Source organism: Musa acuminata, chromosome BXJ1-10 (assembly GCF_036884655.1).
Source record: "Musa acuminata AAA Group cultivar baxijiao chromosome BXJ1-10, Cavendish_Baxijiao_AAA, whole genome shotgun sequence".
NCBI classification, from domain to species: Eukaryota; Viridiplantae; Streptophyta; class Magnoliopsida; order Zingiberales; family Musaceae; genus Musa; species Musa acuminata.
In genome coordinates this window covers 26,382,501-26,405,243 of record NC_088336.1, presented here as the reverse complement: position 1 = coordinate 26,405,243, position 22,743 = coordinate 26,382,501, and the positions used below count along the sequence as shown (strand labels likewise).

At 33.3% G+C, this 22,743-nt stretch overlaps 3 protein-coding genes across 3 annotated transcripts; all 3 read left to right on the top strand.

Annotated features, from left to right (window-relative positions):
- Positions 1-8,941: 8,941 nt before the first annotated feature.
- Positions 8,942-9,508, top strand: LOC135594810 (pterocarpan synthase 1-like). The gene has a single exon (XM_065085321.1). It carries the CDS (start codon positions 8,942-8,944, stop codon positions 9,506-9,508), a length of 567 nt encoding a protein of 188 aa, XP_064941393.1.
- Positions 9,509-12,048: 2,540 nt separating this feature from the next.
- LOC103968457 (pterocarpan synthase 1-like) lies at positions 12,049-12,597 on the top strand. The gene has a single exon (XM_065085320.1). The coding sequence runs from the start codon at positions 12,049-12,051 to the stop codon at positions 12,595-12,597; it is 549 nt and encodes a 182-aa protein (XP_064941392.1).
- Positions 12,598-18,072: 5,475 nt separating this feature from the next.
- Positions 18,073-18,639, top strand: LOC135594809 (dirigent protein 1-like). Its single transcript, XM_065085319.1, has one exon. The coding sequence runs from the start codon at positions 18,073-18,075 to the stop codon at positions 18,637-18,639; it is 567 nt and encodes a 188-aa protein (XP_064941391.1).
- The last annotated feature ends 4,104 nt before the right edge of the window (positions 18,640-22,743 follow it).

The window sequence follows — 22,743 nt, the reverse complement described above, 5'->3', positions numbered from 1 at the left end:
CAGTCTTTGCTCTACAATATTCTCATCAGCGGCTCCTTTTGATGTTAGTACCATAAGTTCACATGCTGTGGAAACTACTGCACGCATTGATCCCCATACATTCTTCAGGCCATGCACCATTAGTTTGATTCCTGGTGAAACTGCTCGTCAAGACGGAGGTAAAGAATCCATCAATTAAAGGACACTCTGATGTATACTCATGCATGCAATTCTAATGGAAAACCAGGATCAATAAAACTACAATACACAGAAGCAGGAGACCCTTGTAGAAGTGTTTATGTGCCCGCATAAAGCCTTACTCATGCAACATTATTAAATCCATCCTATGCAAAGGAATTCATGAGTCACAATAAATTGCTAGCTACTCCCTTGATAACAACTAACAATGTAGAGGAGACCTAAAAAGGTCTAAATTATATGACCCAGAAGACGAGGAGGTGGTGGAAAGGAGAGGAGCTGTGTGGGGACGAAGCCATGACCAGGGTGGTGGATGGACAAGGAACGTGAAAGTGAGAAGTGAGATGATCACGACGCTGAAGGAGGGAAATGTGTCTTTATAGAGCATTGGCTTGTGTCTATGTCATCATCATACATATCATATTTATTATAGGTAAGCATGTATGTACACATCATCATATTAATATTTAAGAGATTACAATTAAATAAGATTTTGAATCATTAATCTTTGATACATAAGTCTTTTAGATGTAAGAATATCTCAGGCAAGTTTTTGAAACATCAATCTTCGATAAGTGAACTTTCATCGTATTGAAAATATTCAGCCAAGAGTAATCTATGACTAAAGATTGAAGGAGTCTGATTACACATAATAAAAAGAATAATCAAGCCAAAATTTTCGGATCTAAGTTGACAAGTGACACCAAGTTTAGCCTTTCTCTTGAACGTTGGCCGCTTTCCAAAATCATCGGCCGACCCACTTCGCTCTCCACTTTCAATATACAACCTCAAAGAGTTAGATTATGTGATCCTATTTAATTAGATAAAATATATTATAAATATAATCAGATTCTAATTATGGTTATGGTTATTGACCAATAGAAAAGAAGTTCATGTTAAAATAGGATTCCTTAGGAGGAACTCTCATAATAATTTATCCTAGCCCAGACAGGATCTCTAGGGGCTAAAAGCGAGGCATCTTAATGTAATTAAGAGATTAAAATTTTTCTCTTAATTTTCCTAATCCATCAATCTAGGTGATCATATAAGGTTTATTCTTCTGAACAAACAAGGTATGTATCTTAATATTGTTAGATCTAATTTATTTGATTTCAATCTTGACATAAGAATTTTTTTCGCATTACAAACAATATAATTATGGATTTTATGCTAATAATTGGTATCAGAGCTTAGGTTCTTGAGATCAAATATATTAGATCTATTATTTTTATTTACGATGCATGAATGATTCGTTGGATATTATTGATTTGGATTTTCCATATGATTTGCTCTATCGTTAATTTTGAGCAATGTATAATTTTTATGTTTGATCGATGAATTTATATTTTCTATCGATGTTATTGAGACAATGATCTCTGTTGATTGTTATTGACAACCCGACTGAAGGATCGTGTACCACCTTGCAACCGCGCATCACGGCCATGCACGGGTAGAGGTCCGCTTACGAGCGGAGGCTGCACCACAGCGTGTGCATCGCAGCAGCTGCGTTGGGCAACTTGCGCATGCAGGGGCACCTACGGAAGGGCAGTGGCCGCAGATGCTAGCAGACACTGCCCCCATGGGCAGAGGGCAGCGGCCACACGTCGCCACACGCCGCACCCAGGCAACGGGTGCGTGCGTGCACGAGCTGCGACTAAGCGACAGCCGCGCCTAGGCGGCGGCCATGCGCGATAGGAACCGCTATAGCGGCGTGGTAACGCTGCACGCTCAAAGGCGACGGCGCTGCAGATTAGATTTCTGGGCAAAATTATAGCTTTGCTCTAGGGTTTCCGTTTGGTAAAAATATAGCTTTGCCCTTCTATATTTTATTAATATCATTTCATTCTTTTGACATATTTACAATTTTATCCTCGGGGTTTTATCAAATTATAGTTTTACCCTTTATAAATTTTATAATTTCATTTATTTTCTATCAATATATTTACAATTTTACTCTTAAAATTCAGAATTCTAAGTTATATTCTCAATTATAAAATTGATAAATATATTTTATTATAATTATGATTTAATTTAATCATGATTATATTTTAATTATATAATTGGATTTAATTCTGATTAAGAAAACTATAAATTACAGTTTACTTTTATAATATTCTTATATGAATTATTGATTATATTTTTAACATATGGTAAATAAAATCTAATTATTGTTCTTGGATATATTTTTAAAATTATGAAATAATATTTATCTTTCACATGAAGGCATGATTTATATATTATCATGATTATTATATGAGTTTTTTCTTTTGTTGATTAATATTCAATAATTATTATGGTTGCTATTTTATTATTGAACTGATTCATCATGAATCAAGATAAATAAATTTGTGATTATTATTTATAATTTATCTTCATAAGTTTTATTTGATCAGTAGTTGTTAAAGTAACTAAGATGATAAACTTATGAGATATGAATTACAATAAATGTTTTATCATTTAAAAAATATTTTAGATTATATTTTATATTTTTGTATTGGTCCTATAGCCACCAAAGTGACTTGGACCAATAATTTATAAAATATATTATGAAATTAGTCTTAAATGATATTAAATAAAATAATATTCACTGCATGGATCATGATAAAGAAATTTAGTAATATTATTTGCAATTTATCTTCCTAAGTTTTATCTGATCGGTAGTTACCAAAGTAGCTTGGGATGATATACTTATGAGATATGAATTACAATAAAGTTCTTATCATTCATGGGATATTTTAGACTATATTTTGTCCTTTTGTATTGGTCATGTACCCACCAAAGTGACCTGGACTAATAATCTATAAAATATATTATGAAATTATCCTAAATGATATTAAATAAAATAATATTCACGATGGCATATATAATTAGGAGATTTAGATAATCCTAAAGGAGAATCTATTTCAAATAGTTATATGATGGGGTAGGATGATACTATTTTGAATATCTTTATAGTTTAGGGTTATATACCCAAAGGTAACAACACTATTCCACAGTATCAGTCCTCTATAAATGATCTTGAGTGAACACTAGATATGTCAATATTTCACCCAAATGTGAAATATAAATGATATCAATAGTTCATCATATTTTAGAAACTCAAAACATTAATGTTATATTATTACAGTAGTACTTCATTATATTTTTGTAAATGTCCCTATGCTTTCTAAAATAAATGGCTTGAGCATATGTAAGTTGTATTAAGTGAGACCTTGATCAGATTAATTGAGCATAACACAAATTTAATTACTGAAAGTTCTATAAAATAAATAATTAAGGTGACTGATCAAGAAATGTATGAAAGACTCAATTTTATTATACTTACACTTCAGAACAGTTTACAACTAGCTAATGAGAATATCTAAGGATCAATTTAAATTTTCTGATAAGTTAATTGACATCTTAATATGATAGTATTTGAAGAATTGATAGTATTTGAAGAATTCAAGATTATATCCTCAAAATAAATGATAAAGCTATAAGCTCAAGACTCATAATATTTTGAGTACTACTCAGTGAGTATGTAACACTAAATTAAAAATGAAGCATAAGTTACTTGAGTTTATAATTACTATAGAAACTCATAAAATAATATCTTCATAATAAAGTGTTATTTCTGTAGCAAAGAAAGTTATGTGAAGAAGAATATATATATAAATATGTATGTATATATATATATATATATATATATATATATATATATATATATATATATATATATATATATATATATATATATATATATATATATATATATATATATAGATTTGATTTAAAATGAAAAGGTATAAATATAACCTTTATATGATTCAAATCAGATATTACAGAAATTATTTTTTAATACTTGATGGATTAATTTGATGCTTCAATATATATTACCAATAATAGATATTCATTAAAATAAAATAAAAATAAAGGGGGATAAAACCAAAAGAGAATGAGATATTCATCGTTATATGAAATCATCTTAAAGTGAAAGTGATATTAGTTTATATTTATTGCCTACATTTAAAGATGATTCAATTTGATAAATCTTAAGGATCTATGTTATGTTCATATAATTTTGGGAATGTGAGTTTTTTACCTAGAATTGTTAGAATATTATTGAAATAAATCTTAAATTTACAATGATACTACAATTAAATATTGAAATGAAATGTAGTTTTATAAATTTCTTGAGATTATGCTAATATCTATGGGTCACTCTATGCTTTCGTCTCATTAAAAAGAAACATTTTATCACCATATAAATAACCTATTGAGATATAATTATATATATCTAATTTATATAAAGTCTATGACCGTTCACACTCTTAAAGTGTACATAAATAAAATCGATAGACAATTAGATAGAAAAATCAATATCATCATATTTGACAAGGGTGATAAATTTTATGGTATTTATAATGAACCCAATTATAATTCTAATTCTTTTGTTAGATTTTTGAAAAAATAAGATATATGTGTTTACTATGATTTACCAGATGTGTTATAGTAGAATATGATTGCTGAAAGATATAATTGTACTTTTATAGATTTTGTTAGAAGCATGATAAGTTATTCTTTTGTACCCAAATCAATGTAAAAAGAAACTCTATGGACAATTATGTATATCTTGAATGGTGTTCCTAATAAGTAAATTATATGACTTTTTTTAAGTCATGAAATGATAGGAAACCGAACTTAAGATATTTACATATTTGAGATTGTCCTATACAGATAAGGATCTTCTAACTCATATAAAAGAAAATTAGATTTAATAACTATTTATGAATATTTTATAATATATTCAGAAAAGTTTAAAGGGGTATATATCTTATTGCTCTAATCACAGTATGAGAATAATTAAATCTGATAATGTAAGATTCTTATAAAATAGCAAATCAGTGGAAGTGAAAATCTCGAAATTCAATTTTGATAATGAGGAGATACAAGTTAATACTCCTTTATTATTCAAGAGATTATTGTTATTCAAATCATTAAATAATTTGATAAAAGTGAATAACAAAATAACATTGCTAAATTTTCATATTTTATTGATATTGCTGTTAGTGGTCTTGTAGAATAACCATAATTAACAACCTTGGGAATATCTCAAAGAAAATGAAATCCTATCATTTATGATTATTATATGACATATCTACAAGAATTATATTATGATATAGGAATCAAAATAGATCCCTTATTATTTTTAGATGTCTTGAATGATTCTGAAAAGTAATATGATGCTATAAAAAAAGAGTTAAAATTAATAACCAGAATGGTGTTTGATAAATTTATCAAATTCGTCAATAATTATAAAAGAGTTTATTATATAAATGTGACTTAAAGGATAATGTCGAACGATATAATAGTAAGACTTGTGGTTAATAGTTTTACTTATAAAAAATGTATCGACCATAACAAGATTTTTAATGAACTCGTTAAGAATCATCATGACATTAGTGACTCGTTATGAGTTTAAGTTATATCATAATGATATGAAAATATTTTTTAAAAAGATCTAGCTTTATATGGGTTACTTTAAATGATTTACAAAAAAAAAAAAAATAAAGTTTGATATACAAATTCAGGAATCCATTTATGACCTTAAACAGGCTTCAAGACATTATATATAAAGGTTCTTGATATTGTTATTTTCAGATTTAATGAAAATACTATTGATCAGTATTTATATCAATGAGAGTAAGTTTATTATATTGACCTTGTATATGGATAATATTTTATCTTACCAATAGTGACCTTGATTTATTATACTAAATTAAGAAATTTGTTACTAAGAGTTTTAAGATGGTTGATATGAATGAAATATCTTCTATTAACATTGAGTAGTTGAAGAATAGACCTCAATGATTATGAAGAGTGTCAGAATATATCAACTGAGTCTTGAAAAGATTTAATATACAATTTTGTTTAGTAAATCATGAAAGTAAAATTTTAGTCAATAGTAAATACGTTAAAATGACTTGAAAAGTATCAGATAAAGAAGATATTCTTTGTATATGTACAATTAAAAGTCTATACTAAAGCTTATGTCATATTAGTTTTATAATTAAAATATTAGATATATATTGGAGTTACCCAGAAGTAAAAACACTAAAGGACTGCAAAGAAAATAATAAGATATCTGGAAGGGACAAAGGATTATATGCTCACATGTATGAAATTATATCAGCGTGAAATGATAGTATTTTTTAGATGTTGATTGTATAAATTATCTCGATAATAGGAAGTCCACCTTACAGTTAATATCTATATCAATTATAAGGGTAATTTATTATTATTAATAAGGGAAGTTGATTTTATAGCATATTTTGAGGCCACTAATCAAATTTTGGACTATGAAATTTCATCTCAAGACTTGGTAAAGTCAGACTCAATTGCTAAATCGTTGAAGATATTTTATGACATTACAATAGTTTTATTCTCTAAGAATGACAAGTACTATTGCATCACTATGTATTATGGTATAAAGTACTTAGTGGTTAGAGAAGAGGAGTCTAGAAACATCTAATGTCAATTAATTACTTGAGTTCCACTGTATTGATTGTTGATCCATTCACTTAGGACTTGCAATTTTGAAAGAACATGTTCTTATGATTGTGTTTGTGAGCAACCCATAAAGGATATGATGATATATGTTTGAGTGGATACTATAATTGATATTCTTACTTATATACTTAAAGTTATTTGTTTTTGTTATCCTGTTCATAATTATGTATGTACATATTATGGTTGAATGTGATGATAGAATTGTCTTGACAAGACAAAATATATGGGTCATTTTGGACTGCATTAGGAAAGGCTAACAGTGTTGTGGTACATAAAAGGAAGTGTGACACTGATAACATATAATCGCTATGACTCATATTGTTAGTCAGACTTAACGTGGTATTATTATAATTATTGGACTTATTAGCTTATTTTTAAAATTTGTGCGCGTGTATATAGTTTTTCTAAAAATTTAAAATCCAATTAGATCAAATTATTTTTAAATAATTTTTTATTTATTTTTTATTTGAAGTCTTTTTTATCTTACTAATTAATCGGTAAAATGGGAGAATATTATATTATGTAGCCTTATTTAAAAAGATAAGAAATATTATAAATATGATTGGATTTTGATTCTTGACCAATAAAAAAGAAGTTCATGTTAAAGTTATCCTAAACCCTCTACTCTCGCCTATAAATAGACATGGCCTAGGAGCTAAAAGCAAGGTTAATTGATCTTGTGAAAAGATAGAAAGAGAGGAGAAGGAGGTTTTTCTCTCAATCTCCCTTATCCATCAATCTAAGTGATCATGTGAAAAGACAGGAAGAGAAGATAATCTAGTTCTCTTTTAGATTAATATCTCATATCTAAAGCACTTGTAGATCATATAAGGTTTATTATTTTGAACAAATAATGAAAGGTTCACATCAATTTATTTGATTTTAATCTAAGTATAAAATTTTTTCCATAGTATAATAATGATATTACTACTGCAGTCTTCTCCTCCACATCTTCTCATATTAGGCCAAGGCGTTGGTTTCCTCCGCACACTATCTTTTCTCGAGATGCTGAAGTTGATGGTTTGGTTTCCTCCGCACACTATCTTTTCTCGATGCTGAAGTTGATGGTTTGGTTTCCTCCGCACACTATCTTTTCTCGATGCTGAAGTTGGGTGAGGCTTCCATCACATTCGTTCCATGTGATACACGTGTTTGTTCCACCTTTGTCTTGTAACCTAATTCTGAAAAACAACAACTTTTTTATCACTGCATGACTGTGATTCTTGCGGTCATGTAATAATTCTTGCAGTCAACCAATCACACCTTTGATAGGTGAAGGATTATGTAGGTGTGATTCACACGGCAACGTTGACATGCATTATGTCATCCCGTCCCTTATTTTTTGGTCTCGTGATGATATAATGGTGAAAATAAACATAAGTTTAGGATATGTTTTAACAGGAGAGAATATGTATATTAAAAGTCACATAAAATTGATGTATATATACACTATAGATAGAGAAAGAGAATGTGGTATTTTTCTTCAAACGGATAAAACATTGCATTTGGTATGCTGATATGCGAACACATCATGTGAGCTTTTCTTTGATGGAAAAGAGATTTGCATTTGATTACTGACGCGTATTTGAATGATTACTGTAAAGCAAAAGATGGTTAATGGCCTCACTTAAGTCACGAATGACTTGATTGGCGAGCGAAGGTTTTGCATCGCACCGTCGGTCATTAGTTACGTCGCGGCTTAAGTGGAGTGGTGAGGAAGCGATCACTGTGTTGAAACACATAAAGAAAGATAACCGTTGTCAATGTGGTTGGTTAAGTAAAAGGCAAATTCATGAGCTACAGATGGCCAGTTGACACTTGCAGAAGTCGCAACACTATCCTCATCGGCCAATGCTTGCAACTATCATCTATCTCTCAGTTACCCATCTCCATTGCTCAAGATCATCTATATTACTTCCATCTTCCATCTCCGAGTGTCATGTTGTGTACATCCTGTTACTATATGCTATCATCTTCCCTACGCGGAGACCTTCGCCTGTAAGAGTAATATTGTCCATGATAATGAGATTTGGTTGAAAGCGATAGCATATAAGATTTCGTCCAGCGATATTACTGTTGAGGAAATCTTATCTGCTATCATGAAATCTTATCTGCTGTCAGAACGACGCGTGGCACAGACATTCTTCTATAACTACATGTTGCTGATCCAGCGTTGTACCCACCTCACTTCGATCCTTGTGTCATCCTAGCCATGGCTTCATCCCCACACAGCTCATCTCATCTCTACTTCCTCCTTGTCTTCTTCCTCCTCCTGGCTGCTGCCACAGCCTTCCCGGTGACCTCCGAGTTCGAACTCGGCCGGCAGAGCAGAATCCACTTCCGCGTCTACTTCCACGAGACCTTTCTCGGCCCCGACAACACCACCGTCACCGTGGTGAACATGAGCCTCCCCAACACCTTCGGGGACGTCGACATCTTCGACGCCGTGCTGAGGACCGGCCCCTCCAAGCGTTCGACTGAAGTCGGGAGGGCGCAGGGCGTGAGCTTCCACGCATCGCAGCGGGACGAGTCGTCGCTGATACCGCTGGTGCTGGTGTTCACGGCCGGGGACTTCTGCGACAGCACGCTCACGGTGATAGGGAGGATGGACACCTCCGGGAAGGCGGACCGGGCCATCGTGGGAGGGACTCGGGTGTTCCAGTTCGCGTGGGGGAACATGGTGAGCAAACTGGTGACGTCCGACAAAGCGGGACTCGTCGCCGCCTTCGACATCTATGTCGTCTATTATGACGACGTCCGTCTCACCGCCATCGCGTGATCCGCGAGACGATAATTAAAGCCACGGCGAACATATATGTTTATCCTCCTTCATGTCAGGAGATGAATTATTATATGATAAGGCTGAAATAAAAATAAATGTCGATCTTGTTTATTAAAATTATGAATGAAAACCTATTACAACATATTCCAAAAATATGGGAACTCGTCGAACACACATATCATCTATAATTCTCTCCTTCAATAATTTATACATATATACATACATACATACACGTGAAGGATGACAAGAGAGCCATAAGTGACCGTGAGCATGTGCCCTGTGTCATCAAATTAAATGTTTAATGAGATGAATGCTCAATTAGTCATTAAGATAAGCCATTCAGCGTCATAAGTAAAACTAGCATAAAAAACACGATTGATAAAACTATACAGAAACTTAAATCAGCTCTTACACAAGGGACAAAAACAAAGTTATGAATCATGAGCTATAGAAACTCCTATTAAGTAAGAAAAATATTAAATGAGTAATTTGAATATTATTCTCTCATCCAGTTCATACTGATGGATGAGGACATCGACGAGTAACGAAGAGCAGCAATCGTAAACGACGTGCGTTCCTTCTCCAAAATTGAGGCATCAATCACATTGATGGTCTCATCCACATCGCTTTTTATCGCAAATTTGATATGCAAATATGCCTATGTAGTCACCAAATGTTCTTCCACCAAAGGTGGAAAGAAAACGTGTATCACACGGAACAAATGTTATGGAAGCCTCACCCTACGGCATCGAGAGAAGCTAGTGCGAGGATTAACCAACCAAAAGCAGCCCCATGGATGATGGCTTTCCTTTCACCCACCATGCTACTTACAATATAGGAAAAATCACGTGATCGTAGTTCATCTCAAACTTCCACCATCCTTTATGTAGCTTAGCTTCCATGACATAAAAAGAGTTAATCTTCTTTCCTTTTACCACAATTAGAGAACCTTTAGTGAGTTTCCATTTGCTTTCACTAAAATAGTGTGCAAAACGCTCATCATCAAGTCTACCTGTAGATATCAAGTTAAGACGAATATCTGGAACAAGCCTTACATCTTTGAGTATTAATTTGCTTCCAATACTAGTCTCCAAGCAAATATCTCAAATACCCACAATCTTAGATATACCACTGTTTCCCATTCTGACATTACCAAAATCACCAACAGTGTAAGATCTAAAGAAATCACCATGAGAAGTAATATGAAATGAAGCACTAGAGTCAATTACCCAATTACTGTCCTAAACTATAAGACTAACACAACCTTCATCACAAACAATAATGATATTACCTTCAGCAGCAACTGTATTGCTTCCAAAACCTACACTCTTTCTTCATGTGACCTAGCCTGTTACAGTGAAAACATTTGATATCTCTTCTAGACTTGGATCTTCCTCTATAACAATGTAGATTTCTACTATGACTTCTTCCACGTCTTTCTTGTATTTCAGTAACAAATGCCCTAGAAGAAGATTCACCTTGTCCTTTCCTTCTAGCATCTTCATTTAGTAAACTGTCTTTAACCATATTCATAGTTAGAGTCCCCTTTGGCGTAGAATTACAAATTGTCATCACATATGTTTCCTAACTTTCTGGTAAAGAGCTGAGAAGTAATAATCCTTGCATCTCATCATCTATATTCATTTTCATATTAACCAACTTATTTGCAAGACTCTAAAATAAGCTTATGTACTCAACAATGTTATCATCATCTTTATACTTCAAATTTACAAGCCTTCTGAGGAGAGAAATTCTATTTTCTACTGTCTTTTTCGCAAAGAGATTTTCTAACCTTTGCCAAACAACATCAGCTCTGGTTTCATCTGAAATATGCTCATGCAAGTTTATATTCATCCATTTTCTAATATAGACAATAGCTTTTCTATGTTAAACTTCTCATTCTTTATCGTCCATAGTAGAAGGTTTATCTTTAACCTTGATAGGCTTATACAAATCTTTGCAATATAGTAAATCTTTCATTAAACGCCTCCAAGTGGAATAATTTGATGAGTTCAATTTAATCATACCATCTGACTGCTCCATTTCAATCATACAAGAAAAACTAGTACCAAACAACCTGTTGCTCTGATACCACTTGTTGAAAAAAAACCTATTAAAACGGAATATTCTTTTCCCTCTTTATGTATCAAAATGGGTTCCTCATCAAAATACCAACTTGTAATCCAAATTAAAATATCAACCAGCATAAACAATAGAGCAAATAATCAATCACATAGTGAGACCAAATCTTTTAACGTGGAAAACCCAATGTGAGAAAAATCATGGGACCGTAGTCCACCTCAAACTTCCACTATCAATAGTAATGATAATAGGTTTACAATAGATCTTCTCTAGAATAATTAAAGGATCATAATAATATCAAGAATATATATCTTGGCTATAGCAGATCATCATATACGATGAATCTCCTCAAAAGAGAATTATAGGTCTCACAAAGTGGATTCACATAAAGTGCTCCTCTCACTTGTCAATCTTTGCAAGTATAACACGTTCCTTGTCCATCCACCACCCTAGTCATGGCTTCGTCCCCACACAGCTCCTCTCCTAACCACCACCTCCTCGTCTTCTTCCTCCTCTTCGCTGCTGCCACGGCCTTCCCCGTCACCTCCGAGTTCGAACTCGGCATCCAGAAGAGAATCCACTTCCGCGTCTACTTCCACGAGACCTTTCTCGGCCCCGACAACACCACCGTCACCGTGGTGAACATGAGCCTCCCCTATACCTTCGGGGACATCGACATCTTCGACGCCGTGCTGAGGGTCGGCTCCGACGCTAGCTCGACGGTCGTCGGAAGGGCGCAGGGCGCGGGCTTCCACATGTCGCAGCAGGAGGAGGCGTCTCTGATACCGCTGGTGCTGGTGTTCACGGCGGGGGAGTTCGCCGACAGCACGCTCACGGCGATCGGGAGACTGGACGCGTCCGGGAAGGCGGAGCGGGCCATCGTGGGTGGGACGGGGGAGTTCCAGTACGCATGGGGGAAGCTGGCGAGCGAGCTGGTGACGTCCTCGGTCGAGGGCCCCGTCGCCGCCTTCGACGTCTACGTCATCTACTACACCGACGCTTAATGCAAGACAAAAAGAACTCCGGCTATGGCGTCACTCCATGAAGCCAGCGGTTGGAATAAGGACAAAACAAAAGGCTGAAATAAATGCTAATCTACGTGTCACTTTGTTCTTCATCTTTCTCTTAAAATAAATTAAAGCTTCTTATGTGAAAAAGAAATGCTTTTACAAACGTCGATATTTGGCAGCACAGTACGGTGACATGTTTTATTTTTTTAGGTATATATGACTGTAGAAATCAATTCTTCTCCTATTTAGAATTCGTAGTGCATCGGACCACACTGTAAAATTGTTAATATGATCAACTAAAATAATATTGTATAGCCAAACTCAATATAATAAAATAAAGTTATTTTTATATATATATTTCATTATTATGTGGTAAAAAACTCATATCCTGACATTAAGGATAGATTATCTGTCAATTTTTTTCGTTATAATCTACTATAATTCTAAAAAATTATCAAACTTCGTACTAGATAAAGTCTTTTTTTTTCCGGAAACACACAAAGAAAACTGAAACAAGTGGGTACAAAATGGTCGATGGATCATATTGTTAGTGTTGTGTGTTTATGTGAACATGAAAACGTGTCGATGTCGCATATAATATAATGTAATTAAAGCATTGGATATGGAAGCAAATATGAGAACGGACAAACGATGTTTCACCTTTTTGTATCACGCAATTAATACATAATTACTGACATCATACTTTGTCATGGATCTCTAATCTTTGGAAACTAAATATAATTGAATTTTAGCTACTATTGACAAGGAATAACATGAGATATTGATAGGTTGAGCATAGCTTATTTTATAAATTTTTTAATAAATTATTATTATAAATTACTATAAATTAATAATTGAAGATGTAGGGTTCTTAATTAAAGCATCTCATAACCTTTTGCTCGTTATTCATAGATCTATCGCTCTTTGGCACACTCAATCATTAAGGAACGTAATTTTTTATTAATATCTTTATTTTTAAATTTAATATGGTAAGTATAAATTTAATTTACTATATAATAATAGTTGTATATCTTATTATATGTATAATATATTTTAGAAAGTATGTTTAGAATAATATGATTGTCATGAGTTAAGTATGAGCTAAATATGAATTTATATATTTTATAAATCTAAAATATATAAATTATGATAAATATGATATAAGAGTTGGATTGACTCGATTTGATCGATCAACCAACCTCAAGTCAGACTTCAAGTTAGACTTCTTTTATCAAATTAGATTTTAATATTTTAAATTATTAAAAAAATAATTTATATTTATAAATTAAAATTTTAAATTCATAATCTTAAATTTAAAACTAATTAAGTCGTCCAAATTCATAACTAATTCTTGAAATACAAATATATATATATATAACTAAATAAATTAAAATTATTATATTAATCTAAAAAAATAAAAAGTTTTAATAATTAAATCAATCTTAAAAGTCACTTGAGCTTAAAAGACCATTAAGTCAAATAATCATTCTAACATTATAAATTAATTATCATTATTTATTAATTATAAAATTTTAAAATTAAAATATTATTATGCATCATACGATCATGACAATTTTAATACGAAGGATTTCAAAATATGAATCAAAACTGATTAGAATAGAATAGAAAATATTTTAATATTAAAGATTTTAAAATATGAATAAAATTTGATTATAAAATAATAGAATAATTTTTTATTAGAAAAGAATATGAATAAATATTATTATGCCTCATCTCAAAATTATCTTCTTGGAAAATCCTTTCTTCAATACTTTTACTGTGCTCGGTGTGGAATGACTTTTATTATGCTCAGTGTGGAATGAGAGAGGGGGAGCTCCTTTATGCAAGAGAAGATGAAATCTCTCTGAAAAATAAGTAAATATTTAATTATTATTTTAAATTTAATTTAATTTTATTTTTACATATAAAGATAGAAATATAATATTCATTCGTTATTATTCACACATGAAAAAGGATTGTATATTATTTACTTTCTAAAAATCAATCACTTATTAGGAAATAAGTGACTCATACAATGGTCCTTAAGAAACAAGTTATCATCGATTAAACTTATGGGTCATATAATTTAGGTCTTTTTAGGTCTCGTCTGCATTGTTAGTTGTTATCAAGGACTTAAGAAACAAGTTATCATCGATTAAACTTATGGGTCATATAATTTAGGTCTTTTTAGGTCTCGTCTGCATTGTTAGTTGTTATCAAGGAGGTAACTAGCAATTTATTGTGATTCATGAATTCCTTTGCATATGAATGATTTAATAATGTTGCATGAGTAAGGCTTTCTGTGGCACGGCTCATGTTGATAATACGTGGGCACATCAAAACTTCTATAAAAGTCTCCTTACATAACCATATAGGAAGATGTTTTGGATGATGGCTACATGCAATTGGTGGTGAGGAAGGGGCCTATTTTTAGGTTGATTACATTGTAATGTTACAGTGCCTTTAAATTAGTAGGCTAAAATATATAGATTAACGGGAATATTGTGTACTTATCTAAACAAAATGATATTGTGTTTCTTCCTATTTAGAAGTTTTAATTTTCATGATTGAGTTTCATTTTGTCCCGATCCTTATCTAAATTTGACTCTTAAAACCTCGAGTGATTTAATGAATGATGTTGAATAATACTTCAATGCATTACCCTCTTAAATTAAGTTATATGTTGGAAAAAAAAACTTAATAGATTTAAATATATTTTAATTTTTAGGTTGCTCATTTAGTTGATGTCCACGTCTATAAAACTATATATATGCATGTGTGTAGAGTAATCGTGTCATTTATTAGATTCTATCCCAATATCATATGATAATAATAATATAAAGGGTGGATTTTTTTAATATATAGAGTCCTCGGATTTATCCCGTGATGCAACTCAAACTAGATGAGTTTATATGCCAGCGGTTGCAGGGAGCAGGTGACTCCTGCTTAGGTGTTGCTTTTGTTGATCATAGAGCAACTAGGTTGTAGGGTTATCCCTATCAAATACTATAATATTAGGTTTCGTTTTTGTTGATCATAGAGCAACTAGGTTGTAGGGTTATCCCTATCAAATACTATAATATTAGGTTTCGTTTTTGTTGATCATAGAGCAACTAGGTTGTAGGACCATCAAAGATTTTGATCGAACCAAGAATTTGACATCAAAACTACAAGACGGCTTTCAACCACTCCATCAAATTAAAACTCTAACTAAGACTGGGAAAATTGGACGAGAAGGAATAGTAAGAGATCGGACCTTGATCACCATATCGTGCTCGTTGCTACCGAAGAGGACCGAGAGGAGAGCCACCTCTGCGGATTCTTCACATCGTCATTTCCCACTTCATCTTTTTTAGTATTTATTTTTATCCAAAATTATATATTACTTACTGAAGAAATCTGCTGCTTTAAGATTCGTGAAAATGCAACGTTTCCATAATCAATTTGATCCTCTTTTTTACTATTTATTTTATCCAAAATAATACTTTTATTTTTCACAAATTATTTAACTCAATCAAAAAAAATTAATCTTGAGCTCTTTTAATGTTAATAAATTGTTAAGTAGGAGTGCACGGATGTTTTCGTATTTGATTAGGTATTGACTCTAATCAATTTGGGACTAAATATGTTTAAAATTTTTAATCGAGTCTTACACAGACTTGTTATACATTTTCAACATTAAGAAACGATAATTAGCCAATTTTGCTGAACCGACAGAAGTTTTAATGTGGACCGCATAAACAGTTGAAATAGGTGAAGCAAACACATCTTGACAAAGAAATGCATTGTGTGATGGGCCCACTATGTGGTTTAGATTGCGCACGGATTGGGTCAATTATTTACATTGAAAGCGAACAAGACATATGACGATCCTCTATAATAAGTGCACGAGACGCACCGATCACACTCGGGAACCATCTTCCATCTCTGAGTTTAAGGATGCATTCACCGGGAAAGCCAAACATCCATCTTCTTCCTTCGCAGACATGATAATTGCCATGGTTGGAAGTTGACATTTGTTGACGACGCTTGGCAAAGCCCCTTCTATAAATACATGTCCTTTTCGAGCGTTGTGCCCACCTAAAACATTGCATTTGGTATGTATATTAAAATATACATAAGTTTAGGATATGTTTTAACAGGAGAGAATATGTATATTAAAATTCACATAAAATTGAATGTATATATACATATAGATAGAGAAAGAGAATGTGGTATTTTTATTCAAACGGATAAAACATTGCATTTGGTATGCTGATATGAGAACACATCATGTGAGCTTTTCTTTGCTGTAATAGAGATTTGCATTTGATTACTGACGCGTATTTGAATGATTACTGTAAAGCAAAAGATGGTTAATGGCCTCACTTAAGTCACGAATGACTTGATTGGCGAGCGAAGGTTTTGCATCGCACCGTCTGTCATTAGTTACGTCGCGGCTTAAGTGGAGTGGTGAGGCAGCGATCACGCATGGGAACCAACACCTAATTTCCACATGTCAACAACTCAAGAGGCGTACATCTGTGTTGAAACACATAAAGAGAGATAACCGTTGTCAATGTGGTTGGTTAAGTAAAAGGCAAATTCATGAGCTACAGGTGGCCAGTTGACACTCACAGAAGACGCAACACTATCTGACGAGGGTAATAATAACGATGGAAAACGTCACCTACTCCTTGGGGTCGTCTGCCTTAGTATGACTTGACAACGCCTAGCTGAAGTAGATCAAAACGTCGACCGAGGTACGTCGTCATCCTACAGGAGCTCGGTCCTTCACGCAACGTCAATACCGATGTCAGATGTTATCCAAGGTACGACTCTACTCCCTACAAGCGAGCATATCAGGAAACGGTGACCTTCTCTATAAAAACCCTTGCATTCGGAACGATAGGGGAGGGAGATCAAATAAGAAAAACCCCCTGAGACTATCGATTGACTTGATCGTCGGAGGGGTCAGGCCGAGCTCTCCCGACGAAGACGGAATGCCTCCCACCGATTGCCCAAGCGAGGGGTCCCCTCCCGAAGAAAACAGTTACCCCGTCGCGATCGGACCATCAGCAGTTTCAAGGGTCGTTCAAGAAGATCTCCAATCTTCGAATCCGAACTTAACCGTATTGACCTCGAGGCCACGACGTAAAGATGTTGACACTAACACTATCCTCATCAGCCAATGCTTGCAACTATCATCTATATTACTTCCATCTTCCATCTCCTGAGTGTCATGGTGTGTACATCCTGTTACTATATGCTATCATCTTATTTTATGTACACATGATATTGAGATTTGGTTGAAAGCTATAGAAGATAAGATATTGTCTGAGGAAATCTTATCTGCTTGCATGAAATCTTATCTGCTATCAGGAAGTTTGATATTTGTAAACGACGCATGGCACAGACATTCTTCTATAAGTACATGTTCCTGATCCAGCGTTGTACCCACCTCACTTCGATCCTTGTGTCATCCTAGCCATGGCTTCATCCCCACACAGCTCCTCTCATCTCTACTTCCTCCTCGTCTTCTTCCTCCTCCTGGCAGCTGCCACGGCCTTCCCGGTCACCTCCGAGTTCGAACTCGGCATCCAGAAGAGAATCCACTTCCGCGTCTACTTCCACGAGACCTTTATCGGTCCCGACAACACCACCGTCACCGTGGTGAACATGAGCCTCCCCTACACCTTCGGGAACATCGAGATATACGACACCGTGCTGAGGGTCGGCCCCGACGAAAGCTCCACCTTCCTCGGAAGGGTGCAGGGCGCGGGCTTCCACGTATCAATGCAGGAGGAGGTGATGCTGGTACCGCTGGTACTGGTGTTCACGGCGGGGAAGTTCGTCAACAGCACTCTCACGGTGATCGGGAGACTGGACGAGTCCGGGAACTCGGAGCGGGCCATCGTGGGAGGGACGGGGGTGTTCCAGTACGCATGGGGGAAGATGGTGACCGAGACGGTGACGTCCTCTGTCGCGAAGCTCGTCGTCTCCTACGACGTCTACGTCGCCTACTACAGCGAACTCCATCTCAGTGCCATCGCATGATTACGAGACGTCGCTGTCACCGAAGCTTTATACATGACACGAAGAATCTCCGCCTATGGCGTTTCTATAATATATAAATATAAATAAATAAATATATATATATATATATATATATATATATATATATATATATATATATATATATATATATATATATATGTATATCTCTGTGTGTGTGTTGTATGTTTATGTGCCAATGTCGTATATAATTACTTGTCACTTTGTACTTTATCTTATTCTTAAAATAAATAAACACTGTATCTTTATGTGTCAATGTCGCATATAATTATTTATCACTTTGTACTTTATATTTTTCTTAAAATAATTACTTGTCAATGTCGCATATAATTTAATGTAATTAAAGCATTTGACATGAAAGCAAATATAAGAATGCAATGTTTCACTTTTTTGTATGATACAATTGATATGTAATTGCGACATCATACTTTGTCATGGATCTCTAATCTTTCGACACTAAATACAGTTGAATTTTAGCAACTGCAGAGAAGGAATAGAGATATTATTTATATATTTTACGATATGGACACAAATTTATTTACTAAATGTTAAAGTCACTATTTAAATAAGATAATTCTAATTAAGTTTCATAAGAGATCTAACACATGCACATCCGAATCTCATCATCAGAATTTATTTTTTGGAATCTTTACATTTGTCACAAACTGTAATCACCATAAAACAAATAAGTTACATCAAATTCCAAATAAATCACGTGCTTTGACAAAATGACATGTATGTATTCCTCCCATCAACATTTGGTCATTCAATTTTTCTAGTGACAATTGATTGAAAAATCTTTCACATTTTATAATTGTTAACATAAAATTTGATTATCTAACATGAAGAATTATTTGAATCTAACCATGATTCTTCATCGAGTCTATCACAAATGGATTTGGTATCAAGAACACCAAATAGTTGAGCTGAGATCTTATAAAATACTGTCAAGGACATGCATGATAAAGATCACCTAATGCTTGAGTTAATAAATAATTTCAAGAACTTAGTAAAATGTCAAATTTATTAAGAGTAAATAGTAATCCCTTAAAGGCGATATACTCAAGGAATTTTTATTGTATGTCGGTAAGACTAAAAAATGTAGTGAAATATTAGGGATAAGTACGCATATCATTCTGACTCATTTGAAGCGTATCTCAAATATAGAAGGTTAGTTATTATTAACCTAAATAAATATATATATTTTATTGATCTTTCTATCAATAATATAATCGTCTAATTTCTTTATTATTTTAAATATTAAGGTACCTCTCAAAATTATAATATCTATGGGGACCACTTATTATTGATGACAGATTTTATTACTGAAATAAATGAAGATATGAGGTATTTTTTATTATGAGCATGGTAATAGAGTAGGGATAGATAGAGCACTCCTATATTATTATATTATATATAATATATATTAGTTAATAATAATATAAATATAAAATACATATTCGAGAATTGAATCTAATACCTATAACTCTAACTTTTTGCATTAACTACTAAACGAATAATATATTTAATTTATTAATATATTTAAAAGTTTTATTTAAAAAAATAGAAAAAGTAAATAAAAATGACTAAAAGTTCAAAATCCTAATTGGCATTTGTCTCTTTTTATCAATAGTTCTTTTTAAGTTTTTATTAATAGGCACTTTATATATATATATATTTATTTATGCAGGATTAATGTTACACAAATATAACTTAGAAAAACTAGGATTAATATAGAAAATTATTAATTTTTAGAATTATTTGGATTTATTTGATTGTGATTTTATTTAACATTTTTTTATTTCGATATATTTGTATTTGAATATTGTTATGACATGAAAATTTTATTATATATTTGATATTATTAATTAATTTTATTAATAATTTTTATTTTTAAAAATAAAAAAAATGACTTAATTAGAATAACAGGGAGAACCACATAATTTCCATCGCGATGGGAATTCCCACCCCCGCGTTGTGGAATTTGGTGGGTTGGGGAATAAAACGAAATGGGAAGCGCTATCCGCTCCGCCCTGCCCCACCCCGTTCCGGTAGAGAATTACTATGGTTCAAACAATAAAGACAAACTAGAGTCTGAACCAAGACTATATAGGTTTGTTAGGAAAAGGGTCGATACTAAGAGAGGAGGTAAATTAGTACAACGATAAAATTATGTCGGTTCAAAAAACCTTCCTACGATAAAAATTGATTTCGACGAAAACCATTTCGGAAGATAAATATATTCTTATTTGGCTTCTCAAATGAACGTGCTTAATTTGAGTTCCATAAGTTTGGTTCTTAAAGGTTTTTCTGTACATGTTCCTGATCCAGCGTTGCACCCACCTCACTTCGATCCTTGTGTCATCCTAGCCATGGCTTCATCCCCACACAGCTCCTCTCATCTGTACTTCCTCCTCCTGGCTGCTGCCACGGCCTTCCCGGTCACCTCCGAGCTCGAACTCGGTCGGCAGAGCACAGTAAATTATTACATGACTGCAAGAATCACAGTCATGCAGTGATCAAAAAGTTGTTGTTCTTTCAGAATTAGGTTACACGACAAAGGTGGAACAAACAGATGTATCACATGGAACAAATATAATGGAAGCCTCACCATCAACTACAGCGTCGAGAAAAGATAGTGTGCGGAGGAAACCAACGCCCGATCAACCTACGATACCATGGTGTGGAAGGTATTGTCCTAAGATGAGAAGATGTGGAGGAGAAGACTGCAGTCGACATCATTCATGACGTTGGCTTCATCTTCTTTAAGGTTGCGTGTTGAACGCGGAGAGCGAAGTGGGCCGGCCGGCGATTTTGGAAAGCGACCGGCTTTCAAGAGGAAGGTTAAACGTGGTGTCACTTGACAACTTAGATCCGGCAAACTTGGCTTGATTATTCTTTTTATTGTATGTAATCGGACTCCTTCAATCTTTCGTCATAGATTACTATTGGCTGAATATTTTCAATATGATGAAAGTTAACTTATCGAAAAAGTTGCCTGAGATATTCTTACATCTAAAAGACTTATGTATCAAAGAATAATGATTCAAAATCTTATTTAATTGTAATCTCTTAAATATTAATATGATGATGTGTACATACATGCTTACCTATGATAAATATGATATGTATGATGATGACATAGACATAAGTCAATGCTCTATAAAGACACTTTCCCTCCTTCATCGTTGTGATCATCTCACTTCTCACTTTCACGTTCTTTGTTCATCTACCACCCTAGTCATGGCTTCGTCTCCACACGGCTCCTCTCCTTTCCAACACCTTCTCCTCTTCTCTGCTGCAATGGCCTTCCCCGTCACCTCCGAGTTTGAACTCGGCATCCAGAAGAGAATCCGCTTCCGCGTCTACTTCCACGAGACCTATCTTAGCCCCGACAACACCACTGTCACTGTGGTGCGTTTATGTGAACTTGAGAACATGTCAATGTCCCATATAATATAATATACTTAAAGCATTGGACATAGAAGCGATATGAGAACGAATAAACGATGTTTCACCCTTTTGTATCACGCAATTAATACATAATTATGACATCATACCTTGTCATGGATCTCTAATCTTTGGACACTAAATATAGTTGAATTTTAGCTACTACGAACAAGGAATAACTTGAAATATTGTTAGTTTAAGTATTATTTATTTTATTAAAAAATTATCAATTTTTTTAAATTATTATTATAAATTACTTAAATCAATAAATCAAGCGGTAGTGTTGACTAAGGCATCTCATGTCCCTATAATCTCAATTTAATAGGTCTATTGTTTGCCACTCAATCATTTAGGAACCTGATTTTTCATTAATACCTTTATTTTTAATTTTAATCTGATAAATATAAATTTAATTCACTGTAAAATAATAATCATATATCTTACTATATGTATAATATATTTTAAAAAATATATTTCGAATAATACCATTGTAATGAGCTAAATATGAATTTATATATTTTATAAATCTAAAAATATATGAATTATGATAAAATTAATACAAGGGTTGGATTGACCTGATTTAGCATATCAACTTGACTCAAGTCAAACTTTAAGTTAGACTCCTCTTATCAAATT

Excerpts from the sequence above, each read along its gene's own strand:
- LOC135594810 (XM_065085321.1), top strand. The coding sequence starts at position 8,942 with ATGGCTTCATCCCCACACAGCTCATCTCATCTCTACTTCCTCCTTGTC.
- LOC103968457 (XM_065085320.1), top strand. The coding sequence starts at position 12,049 with ATGGCTTCGTCCCCACACAGCTCCTCTCCTAACCACCACCTCCTCGTC.
- LOC135594809 (XM_065085319.1), top strand. The coding sequence starts at position 18,073 with ATGGCTTCATCCCCACACAGCTCCTCTCATCTCTACTTCCTCCTCGTC.